This window comes from Trichosporon asahii (genome assembly GCF_000293215.1).
Source record: "Trichosporon asahii var. asahii CBS 2479 unplaced genomic scaffold scaffold00005, whole genome shotgun sequence".
In the NCBI taxonomy this organism is placed as follows: domain Eukaryota; kingdom Fungi; phylum Basidiomycota; class Tremellomycetes; order Trichosporonales; family Trichosporonaceae; genus Trichosporon; species Trichosporon asahii.
Genome location: NW_014040919.1, coordinates 423,242 through 443,801, shown reverse-complemented (window position 1 = coordinate 443,801; position 20,560 = coordinate 423,242). Strand labels below are relative to the sequence as shown.

General features: G+C 59.6%; 4 protein-coding genes across 4 annotated transcripts; all 4 read left to right on the top strand.

Annotated features, from left to right (window-relative positions):
- Positions 1 to 721: 721 nt before the first annotated feature.
- A1Q1_04902 (uncharacterized protein) lies at positions 722 to 1,879 on the top strand (the record flags this gene model as incomplete). The annotated part of the gene is made up of 2 exons (XM_014328076.1): positions 722 to 781; positions 824 to 1,879. 2 exons carry the CDS (start codon positions 722 to 724, stop codon positions 1,877 to 1,879), a joined length of 1,116 nt encoding a protein of 371 aa, XP_014183551.1.
- A 2,376-nt stretch (positions 1,880 to 4,255) lies between these two features.
- Positions 4,256 to 6,072, top strand: A1Q1_04901 (uncharacterized protein; the record flags this gene model as incomplete). The annotated part of the gene is made up of 5 exons (XM_014328075.1): positions 4,256 to 4,365; positions 4,414 to 4,456; positions 4,519 to 4,666; positions 4,716 to 4,752; positions 4,800 to 6,072. The coding sequence occupies 5 exons, from the start codon at positions 4,256 to 4,258 to the stop codon at positions 6,070 to 6,072; spliced, it is 1,611 nt and encodes a 536-aa protein (XP_014183550.1).
- A 514-nt stretch (positions 6,073 to 6,586) lies between these two features.
- On the top strand, positions 6,587 to 7,896 carry A1Q1_04900 (casein kinase II, alpha chain; the record flags this gene model as incomplete). Its single annotated transcript, XM_014328074.1, has 3 exons — positions 6,587 to 6,607; positions 6,833 to 6,887; positions 6,944 to 7,896. The coding sequence occupies 3 exons, from the start codon at positions 6,587 to 6,589 to the stop codon at positions 7,894 to 7,896; spliced, it is 1,029 nt and encodes a 342-aa protein (XP_014183549.1).
- A 1,601-nt stretch (positions 7,897 to 9,497) lies between these two features.
- A1Q1_04899 (uncharacterized protein) lies at positions 9,498 to 13,204 on the top strand (the record flags this gene model as incomplete). The annotated part of the gene is made up of 4 exons (XM_014328073.1): positions 9,498 to 9,913; positions 9,969 to 10,071; positions 10,201 to 10,328; positions 10,477 to 13,204. The coding sequence occupies 4 exons, from the start codon at positions 9,498 to 9,500 to the stop codon at positions 13,202 to 13,204; spliced, it is 3,375 nt and encodes a 1,124-aa protein (XP_014183548.1).
- Positions 13,205 to 20,560: the final 7,356 nt, after the last annotated feature.

Sequence of the window (20,560 nt, the reverse complement as noted above, 5' to 3'; positions counted from 1 at the left end):
TTGCTAACATTTTTGGGCTCCCGACCGATCCAGATTGCTCGCTCGGATAGCATTGATCGCTGTGGTGGAGGTAGTGATCGTAGCGACGGACGGTCTGGCCATCGAGGAAGCATAATGGCGGGAACATGGGATCTTCAGGGCACAGACGGTCACTCACCCTTCAACACATGCTTCTTCCTCACCTTACCTACGAGCATGGAAGGCGTCCGAGCGAGGACAAGCGTCACAATGTGGTGAGTTTACGCATGGTGCTACTTGGCATGTTCAAGACGCGACTCACCCGCCCTCGCTCGAGCCACCGTCACTTTCGTCTGTTGTGATAGCAGGGCAACTCGCTCTCCAACTTTTAACAACTGAGAGCCCACCCTTCCGGTCCTCTATTCTTCGCAGCAGCACCATCTCTTCGTGAACATGTTCGAAAGTCTGGAGACCCCAAGCATCCAGTACAACGTCAGTGAGGCAGTTCCCTGCAGTATGGTTGTTCTGACTTTGTGAGCTTGCCGGAAAGCGTTTGAGAGCTGACTTCAGACCCGGTGCGAAGCCACCCGTTTCGATCGACCTCCTTCCCGTGAGCTGAGTAGCAATGCAAGCTGACGGCAGTGGAGCTACTCTAGGAGCGATGCGAGCTCTGCCAAGATTCGTCCGCAGCCCATCCTCAACCTGACCATTCCCCCAGCCGGTCCGGACAAGTTCGCCTTCCCTGTCCCTGGCAATGCGCCAGATGCGGTCTCGTTCATCCTGTCCGACAGCAGCGGTTGGGGTCGAGCAGTCGGAGCCAAGCGTGAGTCACCTTTCCGTGTGTTGCTGACTGTTAGAAATCCAGCCCGCCCCTCCCTCCGCTGCCTCAAACAGTGCCTGTCCCAAGCCCACCGCCGACCTGGAAGGCACGATCGACGTGCAAGGCGAGAGCTCAGAGTGCAACACGCTGAACATCTTCTGGCGCGACATCAGCATCCCCTCGTCTCTCTACATCATCTCCGCCGGCAGCGAGTACCAAAAGGCGTGGCGCTGGGTGCTCGACGGCAAGTCGGGCAAGCTCGAGTGGGACCTCGCGCTACCCGTTGGCAACCGGTTCCTCGTCACTGTGGCGGGGAGGCAGTATGCCGGCTTCGAGGGCCCGCGCACCGTCATGGCGTCCAATAACCAGAGCTGTCTCTCCACCCGTGCCAAGGAGATCAGCCACCAGCGCACTGCACAGAGCGAGCCTAGAAGCGGGCTGTCACAAGGCGCTGTCATCGGCACTGCCATTGGCGCCGCCACGCTTGTTCTCATGGCCGCTGCCGTTGCGTGGCTGCTCATCCGCAAGAGGCGTGCATTGGCCGTGCGACCCGGTGAGATCAACCTTCACGACGAGTGGCAGTCCGCGTCACACGAGCACCACCACGTCCTTCCCTTCCTGCACAAGATGAAGACCGTGGGCAACGCCGCAACCTCAGCAGTGCCTCCGCACCACTCTCCTGCGGCTCGAGCTCCGGAACCGCAGCAGGAGATCGACGCCGACGCTCCGATGCGCATCAACGGCCCCGCTCCGCCGAGCTACAACCACGTCCTCTGGGTCACGCAGCCGCCCGACGCTGAGACAACGCGGACGACTCGGAACTCGGCACTGATGGAGGCAAAGTCGGCCATTCTCACTGCAACGGCGATGAGTATCAGCGGGTCGAGCACCGCTAGCCAGCCCCGTGAAGATCGCGAGGAACGAGGCGGCCGCGGCGGTGGCGGTGGTGATGGTCGTGAAAGTAGCTGCACCGCTCTCATCAACCAGGGCGATTCGCGCCCTCCCGCAGATGTGCCCGGCTCGACCTCACCCTCCTTGGAGACTCTGCCGGACGCTCATGCTCAGCCTCCCACCAGGCCTCTTCCTTCTCGACCCGAGTAGGCTCGTGGCGAACGGTCCGTCTGTTCGATGATTAGTCCTTATTCAACTACTACACTCTCTCACTTGGACAGTCTTATAGCTTTAATGGTTTGCATTGGTAGCGATAATCTTGTTCATGAAAGTCTGGATGTACTGTAGATGTCGCGTTGACGTAGCGTTAACGAGCTCACGGAGCTTCCTGACCGTGCTTCCTCCCTTTCCTAAGGCTATTGTGGTTTCATCATCAGCGATGCGTTGGTTCACTCAACCGACCGGGGGAACTCAGAGCCTCTCAAGCGGTCAGCTCGTCGTGCTATAAAGCAGACCTCAGTGTCGAGACTACCGTCTTTCTTCAGGTAGGCTCAGAGCGGCAGCCCGAGGCGGCCGAGCTCTGGTCCGCTTCCAGCCGATCGCTCAGCAGTCCAAGGTGTCCAACCTGGCGCACAAGTCAACCTTGGGCAATGAATCAATGGGTCAGTGGCTCAGTGAGGGCGGCAGCGGACGTCGCTTGCGCCGTCCTTCATCCTTCGGCTCCGGCGGTGGGCTTGCACATGGCACAGCTGTGCCAGCCTAACGCCTGTGCGTCGCTCGGTACATCGCCTGCCATTGTTTCTAGTAAAAGAGACACATTCGAGACTCCGATGCGTGTGCAGTGCATGTGCGCATGTCCGTACTGTGAAATTCATAGCTGCAGTGCAAGGTGAGTATTCTAATGGGCCCAACTACTGTCGCAGTCGTCGCAGCGAAACCGTGCGCGGTCGAGACCGGCGAGCCCAGCATCTCTGACCGAGGGGTGATGGTCATGACGCTAGCGATGGTGGTGTGGGGCACTCTGGGCATGTGCGTGGGGATCTGACAGCGCTAGCGAATAGCGTTAGCTAGCGTGAGGTGACCAAGTGACGGCGTTATCACAATATGTGTGACTGTTCCTTTTGCCCCTTCTCCGCTTCTACAGACAGCCGTTGTTATCGCAGGTCGGGGTTGTTATATCGAAGTTGTTCGTTCGGAAGGATGAGATATCCGTGCAGAGAAGGTCATGAGGGAGGCTGAGCTATACTGGGCACACTGGACGCACCGCACGCCGCACGTATCGCACGCAGCAGGTGGACCGTCAGATGAAACGCGATTGCGTCGATGATGTCAGGGGGGCTTGGGCCTGAGGATCCTGTGACAGGCCGCCCCTCACCCTGAAACGAGCATGGTCCCTGGCCTCAAACTCAATGTCAAGCTGCGCGTTTGCCGTGGGCCTGGCCTGGCTTCTATCATCGAGCGTTTATCGTTCATGTAATGTTGCGCAGAAGACGTAGAAGAGATCTACAGTTGACAGTTGAGAGCATAGAGAAGGTGGGACACAGCTTCCGCCCCTCAGTGGGTGCGGGCCACATGAAATGTCTAGTGCACGCCGTCGGCGGTGCTGGATATTGTGGAAGTACGCGTTGATAAGGGCCTGCATAGGGTACGGGGCAAGGGCTGGGTGGAGGTGCTGAGCGGACAGAGAGCTGAGAGTGCCAGTCAGGGCCCGTGGCGGTGCACATTCGCCAGGACCAGAGCTTAACCTGCATGACGCTGCTGCGACCACACAATCACGACGCGACCTACCGCCAAGCCACGACGACTTAGAGTTTCGTTTTCGCTAACGCATGCATGCAAAATTCTTTCGACGACTCAAGTGAGTGTTCTTGCCTGCTTAAGAGGTTGGACTGGTGCGCAGTGTGGACGGAGGCATGTATTGGTGGAGCAACTATGGCGCTATTGTTGTCGACGGACCAACTGGCTTGACAACTCGCGATGACGGGGGGTAGTGTCCGTCGGATCGCGAGGATCGAGGATCGAGGAGAAGGCGGAGGGGCGCCACCCAGAGAGAGAGGAGCGCCGCTGACTACGCCGCTTCGACCCTGCCTCGCCTTTGCATTGCATTGCACGCGCGCACCGGATCAGAGCAGCCGTTTCGGCAGCGTATCTCTCGTCGCACTACCCCATCCCAAGCTATCCTAGCCTTACCCAAGCCTATCCACCTATCCAGCCTACCCAACCTCGACCCACCGCTTCGTTCGGTTGCTTTTGCTCTTTCGCCTTTGCTTCTCGGCGCCCACCCACACCCTCGTTTTCTGATTTCTCCTTACTCTATCTCTTTGACTCTGTTCCAATCTCGAGCACCAGCACAGCTCCTGCCAAAAGCCCGCACACACCCGGCCAGCTTCGACCAGACCAGCTCGGGCCACCCTCTTCTCGCCTCTCTTCTTCGCCAGCGCCAGCGACGCCAGTGACGCCAGCTACGCCGCCGGGCACTCGTACCTCACTCTCTTGATTCTTCCCGCGTCACCTCCCATCTCTCCTCATCACACCCTCAGCATTTACCGACTGTACAGACACTTCCGCACGACAAGTCGGCCAGCCATGCTGACGCTCCTCGTCAATCTGCTGACGGTCTCTGGCGCGTCAGCCCAATCAGCATTCAACTTCACCACCTCTCAGCCAGCACAATGCCAAGACTTTACCTTGACCTGGTGCGTCCCGCATCGCTGACCAACGTACGTGTTAGCTGACGGTAACAGGGACGGCGGCAAGGCTCCTTTCCGTCTCGTCGGCATCCCTTCGGTAAGTGACCCAATGCTGAGCGGCATGCTGATCAGAAGAATGTGGGATACATCGAAGGCCAGCACATGTTCAACATGTCAATCCCCGACCCGCAAGGAAGCCCGCCGTACAAGCACACGTTCAAGCTCAGCCAGCCAGGAGACGCCGAGTTTGTCTTCGCCCTCTATGACGCCACCGGATTCAAGGGCGCGAACGTCCGACCAGTGCAGAGTGCGTCTATAGCCTGGATAGTGCTGTGCAGTTGTCGCTGACCAAGCAGAAATCGGAAAGAGTGACGACAAGAGCTGTCTGGGAGAGTGAGTAGCTCGCAATATCTCGAACAAGCGATGAACTGACCTGTCAGACTAGGCAAGGACTTCGCGCTGGACTTTGCGTTCTACATGGCCGAGCCGGGCAAGACGGGCGTGTCCATGGACAAGCCGGCGCAGTGTGACACGGTCTCCTTGAAGTGGAACATGGAGAACAAGACGCAGCTGCCGACGTTCCCCGTGGGTGCCTTTGGCATGATCCCGGGAGGTGTTGCCTGGGAGATTCCAGTTCCTGACAACACGGACGGAGACAAGGGAGTCGATTGGCAGATCAAGGTGCCGGGCGGAACGAAGATGATGCTCTTCATGACGGACGCTGGCAAGTTCGGCATCGGCGGCAGCACCTCGCTCTACACTGTCGCCGACAGCCTGCAGCAGGACTGCATGAAGTCTGGCAGTCTCACGACGACCCAGCTCCTCCTCAGTTCGACGGGCTCGACGTCGCCCACCCCTAGCTCCTCCTCGTCCCCATCGGGCGGCGGTGGCGGCGGCGGCACGAGCACTGGGGCAATCGTCGGCGCTGTCATTGGATCAGTCGCGGCTCTGGCGCTCGGCTTCCTCGCTGCCTTCCTCTACTTCCGCCGCAAGCGCAAAAATCAGCGCACGGGAGGCGCAGTCGACCTGCACGATGTCGACGACGAGCCGGACCCGATGACCGAACAGGGCCGCCAGAGCGCACAGATGGAGAGCCTGCTTGGTGCTACCGGCAGCCCGGGTTCCAGGAACAGGCACAGTCGTATCTCGAGCGGCTTTGACTCGTTCGACGGAACGAACCGGCAGTCGATGTTCTCCGAGTCGACAGATTACCCCTACCCGCAGGTCGACCCGTTCCCCGCCTCGTCAACGAACCCGCGCGACAGCATGATCACGTCCAGCAGCTCGAACAACCGCTTCATGACCGAGAAGCAGCAGTTGGCGTACAACGAGCGCCGCAAGGGCAGGAACGACAGCAACGCCGGCAGAGCCGGTGCCAGGTCGCCTGGCAGCTCCTACGCACTGTCCGAGTACATTGACGCTGGACCTGTGCCCGACCAGCTGCAAGCCCTCCCGCCTCCCAGCTACGACGCTGTGCTGCGGGCGCGTAACCCGGACCCGGAGACAAGCTCTACCAACGCACCGTCTACTAGCGAGGCTGAGACGCCCCGCAGCCCGCCGCAGCGCTACTCGGCCATATCCGGGACCGGAACCGAGTCGTCCCCACTCCGCCAGTCCACCTACTCGACCTCGACCACGACCGAGGCCGAGCTGCCTCCTGGAGCTGCTGGTTCCACGCAGCAGCCCGCCCGCTCTGAAGAGCCCACCAAGTGAGCGACCCGAACATACCACGCATAATCAACCTCCCTTATCCCTCACGACATTTGAAAAGGAAAACGAACACTGCCGCCGCCATATCATTTTCACCCTTGTATTACTGGTTTTATAAAATGGACTATTATGTGACTCACGCTCATCTGCTAGTGCTGGCGGTGCATGTGCGTCCAGTGAACTGACTGATCGGTGCGTATCAAACAGATGAATGAACGTCACAGAGGAGGAATCGATCCGCGTCGCGGTCGCGAGTCACCATTTGAGTGTGGACTGGTCCGAGTGCCACATGAGTCGGCGTTAGCTCGAAAACGCGCGTGGTGAGCCACCGGCCACCCAGGCTGCTTGGCCGCAGCGCTCACTCAGCGGTAGTGCAGGGCTGTCTCGACGACACTCGCATCGATCAACTAGACCATACCGTTCGGCGAGTCGACTGCACCAGCGAGCGACCCAGAGAACGACGCGCCGACACTACCCAGCAACCGTCATTCCGTCCATCGACGAACAACTGTTAGCCATGTCGGGGTCCAGGAGTATCGTGAGTTGTCCGTCCCGCTCCGCCAAGGGTCACAGGAGTTATGAGTAGGATCCTCTTTATCATTTAGCGGGGACGACGCATTCCGGGGGCCACCCAACGATTGATGACGCTACTCGGCATGATCATCACCCGCTCCCTCGACCATGTCCATCCCCACGCTTATGCTGTCGACCCGCACGACCATAACCTTGCATGCACACCACGGCAGTCGGCTGACTTCCTCAGGCTCGCGTGTACCCTGACGTCAACGAGAAGTTGGGAAGGTCATGGTGGGACTATGGTACGTCGTGCTCGCACCAAACGCACTACACACAGGGGCAATACCTAACATCGCAGACAACCTCATCGTCACTTGGGGCAACCAGGACAACTACGAGATTGTCCGCAAGGTCGGCCGAGGAAAGTACTCCGAGGTGTTTGAGTCTGTCCACCTCCCCACGAACCAGAAGTGCATCGTCAAGGTCCTGAAGCCGGTGAAGAAGAAGAAGATCAAGCGTGAGATCAAGATCCTGCAGAACCTGGCCGGTGGACCGAACATTATCGGCCTCCTCGACGTTGTGCGCGACTCGCAGTCCAAGACGCCGTCAATCGTCTCCGAGTACGTCAACAACACCGAGTTTAAGACGCTGTACCCCAAGTTTACCGACTACGACGTGAGGTATTACATCTTTGAGCTGCTCAAGGCGCTCGACTTCTGCCACTCGAAGGGCATCATGCACCGCGACGTCAAGCCGCACAACGTCATGATCGACCACGAGCGGCGGCAGCTGCGCCTGATCGACTGGGGACTCGCCGAGTTCTACCACCCTGGAACCGAGTACAATGTTCGTGTCGCTTCAAGATATTTCAAGGGACCGGAGCTGCTCGTCGACTTCCAGGAGTACGACTACTCGCTCGACATGTGGAGCTTGGGGTGCATGTTCGCGTCGATGATCTTCCGCAAGGAGCCGTTCTTCCACGGACACGACAACATCGACCAGCTCGTCAAGATCACCAAGGTCCTCGGAACGGACGAGCTCTTCAACTACCTCGAGCGCTACGACATTGACTTAGATTCCCAGTTCGACGAGGTCCTCGGCCGCTACCAGCGTAAACCCTGGAGCAAGTTCATCACGTCGGAGAACCAGCGCTACATTTCCAACGAGGCCATCGACTTCCTCGACAAGCTCCTTCGCTACGACCACCAGGAGCGACTCACCGCCCAGGAGGCCCAGCAGCACCCCTACTTTGCCCCCGTCCGCGAGGAGCACGCCCGCAACGCCAAGGCGGCCGCCGCCTCCAAGGCGTAAGGCTCCTTGTCCACTATACCTCACACACGCCTAGAGGGAGAGAAGATGAGGGGGGAAAGGAGGAAAACGATGCCCACGCCTGCTTGTTCTCAACGGTCCGACCGACATCCCTGTGTTTGCATATTAAACCGCTTCTACGATACCCAACCTCTTCCTCCCCTTCCCCTTCCTCCTGCATACGCTTGAAAGCTCGCCTGCTTCTGTGTCTCAACCCACACCCCGTCAGATAGGTGCCTGGGGTCTCTTCCCCACCCTGCGTGCCTCCCCTCTCCTCCCCACCTCATACTCTTATCACCTCACTCCGTCTCACTCACTAGTTTGGTTTTGGTCTGCGCAAATGGAAACGTAGTAGACTCTGAGATAGTTAGTCAGCCACGCCAGTACAATAGTACGTACCTGTTCATATAGAAAGTCGCAACTGAGAGTCCCAGTCGGTCCCATGCATGTCGTTTTCGTCTGTAACATTGCAAGGTTGGGGCGTGGGAGCGAGTGGAGGGAGTCGGGCGAGGGGCGGTCCCGTGCAATGAACCGAGTCGGTGGAGAGCCAGCCGCAGGATGCGGGGCAGTGAATGCGGGTTGCGGGTGGGGCAGCGCAACAGCGGAAGCATGTGTCCGGGTGATGCAACATGAGACGTGAGACTCGCATTATGCGTGCCTGGAACGAATGCCAAGGTTGATTTGATTGTGAGCAAAGGTGCACTACGTGCGGTGGGAGAGCCCCGCTCAAGCTGTAGGGTTCCTTTCTTGTCCGCTCGTGCAGCATGTGTGCCGCGCGGCCCTGCCAGCACGACAGGCCAAACGAGCCAGATAGAACCGTTATGCTGTCCGCAGACCGGCACAGCCCAGCCTGGAGAGGGCAGCGAGGAACGGTGATGCAACCGCTACTGCACGACCGGACCGGCCATCAGTGTGTCGCGCTGCTACGCAGGCTGGGAATCGGGTCGTGCGGGTCGTGCGTACGTACGCGTTACCGCTATCGACTAGCATGCTAGCATGTATCGTCCTCTCTGTCGTTCACACATCTGCTACACGCCGCTCACGCTTGCTCCGCGATTGCACAGCAACAACCTGACGGATCACGGACAAGCAAGTGCATGAAAGTGCACAGCGCGCCACCGATTCCAGTTAGTGCACTCTGGCTGTCCTGACTGCTAAGCGGCAGGGTCACGTCGCGTACTTACGTCCTTACCAGGATTCAACCATCCACCAATACTCGTCCTTACACACACCCGCAAACATCAACATTCAATTCAGCACCGACCGCCGAGCGCGACTACTTGGTTCCTCGATTGACCAGATCCGCATCTTTTGCTCTTTGTCCTTTCTTCTTCTCAGCAACGACACGCACGCACTCCTCGTCGTATCGTCCGACACCCACAGCAAGAGCCGACGGCATACCCGAAACCAAAGCTCCCAACCTCGCAACCCTACCAAGTGTCCGGTGGCGTGCACTGCTTCCCGGCACTTTCTCACAAACTCGAATCCGCCCCATCTTCTCTTCCGCCCATACCACACGGCCAACCGCCAACGACCAAGTTGCGAGCACGCTCGTCGGAATCGCACGCTCGCTCGCACGCCCGCTCCCGACATAGGCATAGGCTATGGCGTACGCTTATGAACCGGGACTGGCGCAGCCGCGCAAAGGCGCTGACCAGGATGCCGACATCCTCAAGGAGTTCAAGGTGAGTCGCTTGTCCCCCTCTGTGGTCTTCTCCCTTTGCTCGCACGCGCTCGTCGCCCGGCTCTCGACTTCGGCATCACTCAACACAATCGACGGGGGGTGGCTTGCTTCGACGTCACCCGCCTGTGTGTGGGGGAGCAACTTCGACCCGCCAACAGCATCATCAAACCTCGACATCGGCCAACCCCAAACCATCCCTCTCCCGCCTACACAAGCTCAACCTTACTCTCACGCTCACGGCAAACCGGCTCGCCTACACGCCAAGACTCAGCTCGCACCCCTTGCTTCCACCTCGTCTGTCGCGCAGCATATCCTGTGTCCTATTCCAGCGACACAGTGCGCCGACTGCGCATCTTGGCGTTTTCGAGCGAAGCCTAGACTGCTTAGACAGTTGCGTGCGGTCGGACTGTCTATGTTTAGATACGCGACAGCAAGAGCGCAGCGCATACCGTTGGCTCGCTTGCTCGCCCGTCGACGACTCCACCGCAGTCAAGGTTCAGCGCACCTGATTCTCTCATGCCAGACGACGACCCACCGAGCACCAAGCGACCCACGACTCGGCGGCATGCAGCATCGCCCCTTCCCTACATTCTCCTGACAGAGCACATGACTGACCAACCCAGCGCAAACTCGCCGAGGACGAGGCGTACATTAGCTACTTCAACGAGCGCATCAAGATTGAGCAGAGCTACGTCGAGGCGCTGAACAAGCTCCATGCGAAGCAGGTTGGAGCAGACTCGCAGGTCGATGAGTGAGTGACAGCGCTGCGCGCGTTATCTCGCAGCTGGACTTGCACAGCTGCTTGTCCGACGTGACGGCCGGCAACGGCCGTCGCTCCAGGCACGCTGAACGCGTCACCCAACGTTGGACCATGCAACTGACACCAGCATCGGGAACAGACGGTTCGCGTCAACGACACGGAAAGCATGGTTCGAAGTGCGCGACTATACGGAGCGCGAGATTGCCTCACGGGAGGCGTTCGTCCACGCACTGCAGACTACGGTGGTCGCGCCGCTGACGGGGATCCGTGACACGCAAACGCGGATCCGAAACCGTATCCGTGAAGGGCTCAAGGAGGCGACAGAGCAATACGAATCGTACGTCTTCAACAAGGTCCCGAAGCTCGAGAAGACGTACCGGAGCAAGGAACAGACGCTGGAGGAAATTCGGAAGCAGGAAGCCGCAGTCGCGAAGCAACAGCAGCTCCTCAGCGAGACAAACCCAGCATTGCCCGAGAAGCAGCCGCACCCATACATGTCGGCTGCCGCTTCGATTCGGGACGGGCACTCGATCCGCGCGCCGAGCATCAGCCGCAGCCGGCGGTCGAGCGGGTCGCTCGATTCGGACGATCTCAACTTCCCGAGCCCGAACTCGCCGACGTCACAGTCTAGCCATCCCCCGCCGTCTTATCACTCCACAACGCCGTCTTATCACACCACCAACCCGTCGATGCACCTCGCGCCCCAGCAGCAGGGTTACCACCCCTCAGCTCTTTCGCCGGCAACGACGATCCCCGATCGCAAGACCCCGATTCACTTCTCGGGTGTCCAGCAGAGCGGGCGCTCGCGTTCGGGCTCAGCGTCGGGTCTGACGCTGCGCGACGTCGATGCGCGCTCAAAGGAGATCATGAACGACATTGCGGCGCACGGAAAGAAGGGCTTCAGGTCGCTGATGGACCGCATGGCGGGCGACCGGGACGGCGCCCCCGAGAAGAGCGGGCCCGAGGTTGCCGTCTCTCCACCCGAGTCCAATATCCCGCGGAGAGGAAGCGTGCGCGCACACCCCGTTAGCGCGATGAAGAGCGTCAAGGCGCGCCGCGAGGCGGAGGAGGCAGACAAGGCGTACCGCAAGGGTGTGTTCCACACGGAGACGCTGCGACTGCGACGAGAGAAGCTCCAGACGTCTGCGATCCAGAGCCTGACGGACCTTAACGAGGAGCTCAACATGAAACTGCGCGCTGCGCTCGCTCACTATGTCACGCACGCGCACGCGACTGCAGTGACGCTCGCGCAGGCGACCGAGGTCGTTGGCAACGCCATCAAGCACATCAACCTCGAGCACGACGGCATGCAGTTCCGCTCGCGCCTTCCGCCGATCGTCAAGAACAAGCCGGTCGTGTACGAAAACTACCACGTCGGACCGTGCCAAAGTCTGATCTTTGGCGTCTCGCTGACCGACTACGACTTTGCGCGCGGCGAGGGCGGCGACCACGGCCGACCGCCTCTCATTGTCGAAAAGTGCATCGCTAGAATCGACGCCTTTGGTCTCGAGACGGAGGGCATCTACCGTATCTCTGGCCGCGTAGCCACGGTGCGCGACATGGTGCAGGAGATTGAGCGCACCGAGGCGCACTTCCAGTTCAAGCCGACATACGACGTGCACAGCATCGCGGGCGTGCTCAAGCAGTACCTGCGCGAGTTACCTGATCCGTTATTCCCGCTCCCGCTGGCCGAGCGCGTCAAGATGACGGCCGACCGCGACTCGTACCTCGACAACAAGTTTAGCGTCATTCGCTCGCGGCTCCGAAGGCTGCCGCCGATCCACCAGACGACGCTGCGCGCCATCATCGAGCACCTCGCCCGCGTGGCCGACCACGCCGAGGAGAACAAGATGGATGCACGCAACCTCGCCCTCGTGTTCAACAGTGTGCTCTTTGGTCCCGAGAAGACGCCCGAGAACGGCGAGGCGCTCATCCAGATGCAGACGCACCGCGACAGCGTGCTAGAGGACATGATTACGCACTGCGACCTGATCTTTGGCCCGGCGACGACGCCGCTCTCGTACCACTCTGGCGAGTACGACTATGGCGCGTACGAGGAGCAGGAAGAGGAGAGCGAGGAGGAGGCGCCCAAGGAGCGCAACACGGGCCCAGGCACTTCGCGCACCAAGCTCGTCCTCGTCACGCCGCGCGACGACCTGAGCGACGACAGCGAGCCGCCCGTCGACAAGCTGACGCCGGACCAGTCGCTGAGCCTGCTCTTCGACCCCGCCCTGATCCCGCAGAGCATGCAATCCGCCATTCCGAAAGAGTACCACCTGCGTCCGCTGGCGAGCGATGACTTCCTCCGCGCGCATTTCAGCCTGCTGTCGACGCTCTCGCAGTCCCCCGCCCTCGCGCCCTCGACGTACGCCAACCTTTTCAACGGCCTCAAGGCGAGCGGGATCTACTACATCCTCGTGCTCGTCGAGCGCGCGACAGATGAGCTCGTCCTGTCCGGGACGCTCCTGCTCGAGCGCAAGTTCAGCCACGGCGGCGGCCTCAGCGGGCATATCGAGGACATCATCGTCAGCGAGCGTCTGCAAGGTCGCGGGCTGGGGCAGATCCTAGTCCGCGGCCTGAGGGAGATGGCAGCGAATCTGGGCGCGTACAAGGTGATCTTGGACTGCCAGGAACGCATGGTGCCGTTCTACGAAAAGTGCGGTTTCGCGATCCGGGGCAGGCAAATGGCGCATTATGTCGAGTCTCAGCCGCCGCCGAGGAAGGAAAGTCTCGCTGCTACCAAGGCTCTGGGCTCGCCGAAGAAGGCGGAGAAGGCGGAGGCGGAAGTGAACGATAGGAGGCTCGATGACATTGACGCCGAGACGGAGGCGAGCGACGTGACTTACCACTTTCCCGTCACCGCATGAGCGAGCGAAGCGAGCGGCGAGCAGGGAGCGTAGCGAGCTCAGCGGGCGGTGAGCAGAGAGAATAGGAGCGACCCGCTCGAGTGCGGCGCATCTGTCAACCGATTGGCGAAGCGGAAGCGGATGAGCAGAGCCAGCTCAGCGAAGTGGGACGAGCGCAACCGGCGCGCCAGATAGAGAGAGGATAGAATGGACAGCGCCATGGACGCACTAGTATAACCTCAATACAGGACCTACGGGACTCGGAGTCACGACATTGTCGCCCGGTCGACATGTAGACTGGACATAATGCATGGATAATGACGCACGATACTGCCACGAGCGACGACGAGCGAAGCGAGTGGGCCGAGGGCCGAGGGCTGAGGAGGGCGGGATGGGCCACAGAAGGGAGACGCTCACTGCAGGCGCTCCGAGCACAACATCAGTGTTCAACGTTGTCTGGAAGTGTTGATGTAAGAAGTAGGAAAAGTTTCTCATCTGCTCGTGACACTGTGACACTGAGGGTTAATTTACTCGGCAAACACGGCTGATCTGTGAGTATTCCGTGCTCATGACGGCGTTCGCACCTGTTGCTATCGGAGGAAACGGAGGAAAGGCGAGGGCGGCGAGGGCGATCGGAGGGGAGAGCGAGAGCGGCAGAAGTGAGCTCGGGACCCTAGGGCAGATAGATCATGGGGATCGCCGCTGCACATCCCCTCACCCACGCCCTCGCCCCTCGCGATGGCTTTGAGGCCAGCCAGCTACTGTGCCGCCGGCGTACTGGAATCCCTGGAGCATGGAGCACTGACAGAACACCCCGAGCATGTACTCAGGTATCCAGCAAAGCCAGCAAAAGGGATAGCGAGGCGCCGAAGTTCGGGAAGGAGGTGCCACTGCCACTGAACTCCTGGACGCCTGTGAGGTCGCGGAATGCTCCGTCTTCCCGGACGCCAACCACCAAACGCCTCGTACGCCGGCGAATACGGCGTATACGGCGTATACGGCGTATGCTTAGCGGGCCTCAATCGATTCGTTAGCGAGAGTGCGGCGCTCGCGTCGCTGCACGGGGCTGGGAATGCACCTTGCAACAACCAGAGACGAACCGCGTGGTGACATGCTCGTGGCATGTGGAAGAATTGCACCTCCATTCAACACTTTAGCAATGAACGTCCAGCACTTCTTCGCAAGAACCGAGGAATATCCACCAGCGAGCGTTCACCGGGATCGGAGAAAGAGAGAGATCCTTGGTGCGGCAAGTCGCGGCCAGTCCATGTTGACCATGTGCTGCATTCACCATTTGCGGGTCATTCAGTGTCGAGAGTCTGCCCATTCTGCAATGCTTCCGACATTCCGTGCATCCTCCCTCTTGTTCCAGCTGGTGCTGTTTTGCATTGACTCATCTGGACCTATTCTTTCATTTGAACTTGGTCGTTGTGCTCAATTATGCTGAGCCCTTGCCCATGCTGCCCAAGTGCCCATTTCTGTTCCGTCGATTCTGACCTATTTACTGTCAGTTGTCGTATTCTGTCAGCCTTCCTTTCTCACGAGTCTCACGAGTCTCACCCAAGGCAGAGGGGCCCAGCCTTCTTGTCATTCTGCGTTTCTGGCCACACCTGGCCCAAAACGCCATCGTCGTCGCCGTCGCCCACTGTCCCATCCTACAGACACCCCAGGCCCGCAGGTTCTCACGTTTTCAACCACGCAGACTCATCAGTTGGGTTGGTCATTACTAATCTCAAGCCCAAGGCTGAAATACGAGATGGGCAAGCGTGGGCAAAGCGAAAGCTTACAAGTGAGACTGGGCTGAAGGCTCCAGTTTCTTAAGGTTACGGGGGTGTTGGGACCGTGCGTTTCGCAAACTTTATCGTGGCGCTCGCTGGCTTTTGGGACGTCGGATGGATGAGAGTTGGTCAGCATGCGCCGTCTACTACGGCTTGGTCAGCCGTCGACGTCAACGACGCCACGCGAAGCAAGTTTGATGGATCCAGTATCCCGGGATCGTAATCGAGCCTTGGTTCCCGGCCGGCTGGAGGGCTTGATCACCACGCCGCCTGCAAAGACGCCTGTGAAAACGCCTGTGTGGCCCCTATGAACGCCGAGAGCACTGCGCCAAGCCGCTCCAAGCCGATTGCGTCAGCACGCGGTCGTCTTGATGCACACATTTGGGTGCGGATGAACCGCGTCGGCGTCCGTGGTATGCGGCGCGCGCCGGGGCTTCCGGGGCTGGTTGCTCGCCGCTGACGTTGATGGCAGTGGCGCCGTGCAATGCTCGCATGGCTGAGCACGGGGTCCACTTTCATGCGGCTGCTAACGGGAGCTCGTGCTGAATACACGACCTACCGCCGGTGAACTGTTGATGATGGGGTGTGCTGACCGTGCAGCCCGTGCTCGCCGCCCTGGTGACCGCGGAGACTGTGCTGAATGTCGGTGCTCGTGCAGTGGCTTCCGCTTTCGGCTGAAGTACACTCTTGCTCGATGTTTTGCCGCTCAGAAGGCATGCTCGTGCAGAGGCTCAGTGGCGACAAGGTCATATGAGCCATATTGCTCGTGCTGAATGCGGATGCTCGTGCTGAATGCCGGCGCTTTGGCTTTCGCTTTGGGCTTTTGCTTTTGGCGCTCTGTTTGGCTGTGAAGGGTGGCGAACGCCGCGCTCATCATGGCGCTGCGCAGTGAAGGGCAGTGGCGAAGGGAAGTGGCGAGGGGATGACGCGACGGCGACAACCCCACGGTCCGACCCCCGCGAGCTCCGACTGTCCCGCATCCGGAGCATGAGAGCAACAACTGCGCAAATGGGGGACGCGACGGACGAAGGACGGACGCGAAGGATCACGCAAAGGGTTGTGGCGGCTTGTGGCGCCTCGAGGACCTGTGAGGCTGGCGCCAGGCAAGCCAGATCAAGCTGATGCGGTGCGTCATGCGTCAGCCAAACGAAACGACTTGCCTCGTAGGATTGTTAGGCGCTGGAGCCAAACAAACCAAGAGATACCTGAAAGGGTGCATTAAGGGGGATCATCACAGCCCATCCGATAGATCAACCTACGCCAACCCAGAAGACTGGGAAGCCGGCGCCATGGGCTTGCGCAGGGCTTGTGCTAGGGACCGCAAAGGTGTGATCACTTGACCGCGAGGGTATCACGAGACGCCTTGCTCAAGTGGCGAACCCTACTGTCATCGCAGAAATGACGACGAGGCAGGGGAAAGCAACTGTGAAGTTGTGAAGACCTGCAAGTCCAGGCCACAGGCATCGAGGCACCGCGTGTCAGGTAATCAATTAACACAGGTCAGCGTGATACCTGGTGGCAGCGCGTGGCAGAGCGCCAGTCAATTGCCGCCCGCAACCTAGATTAACGACCGCTACCACCGCACGCACCGCATAGCTCAGCTTGGGCAATGCACACGCCAGTGTGCCAGTGTTCGACGTATCGTGCCCAGCATACCAGCACCGCAGCCAAAACGCCGCCGAGCGCCGTCAATTCAGCATCATCGTTTTGGGCCCAGATTCCAGATTTCATCAACCGATTCCACAATTCCGCCAAACACCCCCACATCGCCCCAGAGTTGCGTTGCGGAGATTGCCCATAATAGTCCAGATAAGTCCAGATTGCCCAGATTCCAGCAGTACTTGTCATCCATTCTGCTGAGACACGAGGTACGAGATGGCGCATGGCCATTAATTGGCCTGTGAGACATGTCAGAGGCATGCGGCTGCAGCTCTTGGTCCCGCTGCGAAGGCCGCACCGCGGACCGACTTTGCCCTCTCTCGGCCCACTGCCCACTGGCGATGTGCGATCGCGATGCGGGGGACCGGAATAGACTGATAGCGATCTCATCTTCGTTCGCCACAGATAGGAGACGCAAGCGATGCAGCCGATCGCACGTCCAGTCGGAACGGTGCACACTCTCCCACATTGCACGCTCCTGCACCAGCCGTCCCGGCCCACTCCGTCTATCCTCCTGACAGGCATCTGCCCAACCCCACCTTCAATCGTGGGGTCGAAGGGATCGGAAGTCTGTTCTGAGGCATGCATACTTTTCCTTTACTTGTCACCTCCCACTTTCCCCGCAGCGAATCCATGAGCCATAGTGGGGCAAGGAAAAGCACACACACAACGGCCTGAGCTCGTGAGACTCGTGAGGTGTTCCACATGCTGTGACTCTGCGGCCTGCGTTGAGAAGGTCTCGTGACGTATTTTCTGCGGGCAGCCAGGTTCTACACGTCTGCGGGCAGGGCAGCTGCTGGAACGCACTTGGCCGAATAACAGCAGGCAGCCAGAGGCACCCGGATTCCAGCGGAGCGTGCCTGCCCCGCAAACCTTGGGACAGGAACGGGGGGAGTGGGGAGTGCGTACTCCCCTATCATGTTCGTGCATCCTCCATGTCTCCATGTCTAGGGAGCCGCAGGTCGAAGCCATGTCTGAGCCGCGCAAAGCTTGTATCGTTGGAGTGCAGTGGAGTCGATGGAGTCGTGTTTGACAAGTCCTGTCTGACGAGGACACAGCTTGGAGCGTGGCTAAGCGTGGCTAGAGCGTGGAGACACTAATGCCCGCACCGCAGCTGCGCGTCGTCACGTCGGGCATGTGCGAGCCTGCGTAGCAGGCGTAGTGGGCAGTCACCAGTGATAAGCACATACCTTCTGCTGCGGCTTGGTCTGGGTCTCGTGATGCAATGGAAGTGATGGACCGCAGCCCGCGCAGCCTCAGGAGCATCAGGAGTACCTTAGCGCCTAGCACCGGTCCGAGACTGGAACAGCTTCTGGTGCGTTCGTCGACGTTCCGAGAACTGCTCGACGCAGCCACGATTCCCACCCACAGCCATGGCAGTCATGGCTCGCGATCGTTGTCTTCCATGGTTCTAAGCGACTGTGCATATTGGAGCCAAGCGCTGGGTTGCGCTGGAGCACTGGAGCAGCCTTGCAGTAATTGGAGCTGAAACGCGCCTCCCGCAGCGTCTCCCACCAAGTGCCACACACCCAAGGCTGTGGCCCCAGATCCCCTCGATCCCCTCCCCAGATAAACCCCAGATTCGCCAGATCCAACAATCGAAGCCTGGACGGTCAGATGGTTAGATGGGCAATGGTCCGAGACTCATTGGCTAAGCTGGCTTGCCTTGGCTGCCAGCACAATGGGCCATTCCCGAGTTCTGGGACAGAGACATTCCTCGCTCGTGATCCGTGATCCGTGACCCGTAACCTGTGATCCGGATACGAGTGGCGACCCACACCACACCCAGCCACACGCTTCCGTCCTGTTTCGTGCTGACACACAGCCCACAGAAACGCAAGGTCAACGCCGAACACCGGACTCCGGCTCGCACGACCAGGAGTTACGACGCCGGGGCACCAGCACTGGCCGGTGGAGTGGGAAAACCTGTTGCTATGGTCACGTTCTACCGATTCTCGGCGTTCACCGTGTGTGTGCGACGGCTGAACCATGAACCACACACACACATACTCTCACGTCAGCACCGCCGCTCCAAGTCGCACGAGCCGTGCGCCCACACGCCAATACGTCAGCGGTGACAGCATCGCACGGATCGCTGATCACGGCGCACAAGTCCGAGCGCGCAGATCAAGAAAGCTTAACCATCAGCGCACTGGAAAGGCTCGGCGGGGTGGTCCGAGCGCGAGTGTCCCCGAGCAAGCCGCAAGCCAGCAGCCAGCTCAGCCAGCCAGCTCAGCCAGCAGAAGATGGCCGATCACCGGCGGCCCTCTCGTGCCCCCTGGCCCTTGATCCTGTGCCTCGTCCCTTCGTCCCTCTATGCTTTTCGCCACCAGCCGCGGTGCGCGGCATAATCCCTTTCGTCCCTACGTCTTTGCGTTCCTATTCCTGCAAACGACCTGTAAAGCTGTAAGCGATGGAATGGGGGATAGTCACTGGTCCAGATTTGCTGCGGGATAAGGAGTACAGATGTGCAAGCGAGTGCTGGAACGTTCTGACCTGAACTACTAGTTACCTGACGATCGGCCCGGAAGGCCCGGAGTTAGCTCTGCATCTCTGGGTACTGTAGGACCGGTACCATACGGCCCATACGACTGATCGTGATCATTAACCTTGCATTACCTGCTAGCTCCCGCAGTTGTACGCACTACAGATGCCACTACTCGATGAGAAATCATCCGATCACCGCTAAGCCCAGGTTAGTGGGTGATTCCGGCCCTTCACTGCCCCTGGAGAGCTGGAGATAGGTTCGATTCGGGCCTTTGTGATCAGATTCCTGTTCTTGGCCTCTGTCATCGGATGCGGCATTTTCTCGCAGCCATCTTGTGCTATCTGCCCTCAGATTCGCCAGACGGGTAGCAACGCTAGCACGCCCAAACGCGGCACACGCGCAGAAGCGCGGGGCTACGTACTTGCGCTCATTATTTCCTCATTTCTCATTTTACCAACGACGAAAGGCACACAAAGAAGAGTCATGGTCACATGCGCCCCCGGCCCTCAGCCCTTCTCAGCCTTTCTGAATCGCTTGTTCCAGGGAATCGCATGCGTCCCGGGTCCGGAACGTCGGAAGCGATTTCCTACTCCCTTTGCTCTTCCCATTCGATGCTGTCTGTGGGATTTCTGCGTATTCCTTGAATGGCTCAATGGCCAAGTCAGAGATCAGAGAGAGCGCAAAGCTGAGTGCGACAAGCGGCGTTGTTTAGCGTCCAAGACGTTCGTGGGCTCGGCCGCGCGAGTGATAAAAGAGCAAATTGGGCAGTGATGAATAATGTCTCAGATCTGCACAGGGTCAGAACAGGGTCCCGCCTTTCAGTTCCTTGCGGTTCCTGTTCAGGCCTGGTCAGGGAAAGACAGGCATAATTGAGCCCCGTCCAGAGCTGAGGGAATGGGCACAGCTGTGCTCTGATGGCCCACGTCGGAAGCAAGGGCACAAGACGAGCGAGTGCATTAGAGTGCGTTGTTCTGGGACAGGGAATGCAAAAGGGGCAGCAGCCATGACCCTGGTTACCAGAATTACACCAGCGCGCCAGGCCAAGCATGGTCACTGCGGGTGATATGGGGTGTGTAAGCCACCTTGCCACTGGTGGCCAAGGCAGAAGGCGACGCGACACGGCTGAATGCAAGAAAATGGAGGAGGCAAATAGATTGCTGATGCACACGCGCACACGGGGCACACGGAGCACACGGGGCTCTCCAGACGCCGCGCCTCGCCCAGCCTAGCCGCAAGCCTGGTCAGCCTGGGCGCTGGCGCAACCGCAGCACAGACCGACGCTGGGCGTGCTGGAGCAGGATCAATGATTGACGCCCCAGGGAGCCCCAGGGCCGCTAGAGCACTAGCAGCGGAGCCTGGATGCAGGATCAGGGCCGGAAAGGAAGGCAAAGGAAGACTAGGAAGGCCGCGAAGGCTCCAAGACTGCGCTGCTCAGCGTGCCGAGTAGTCTGG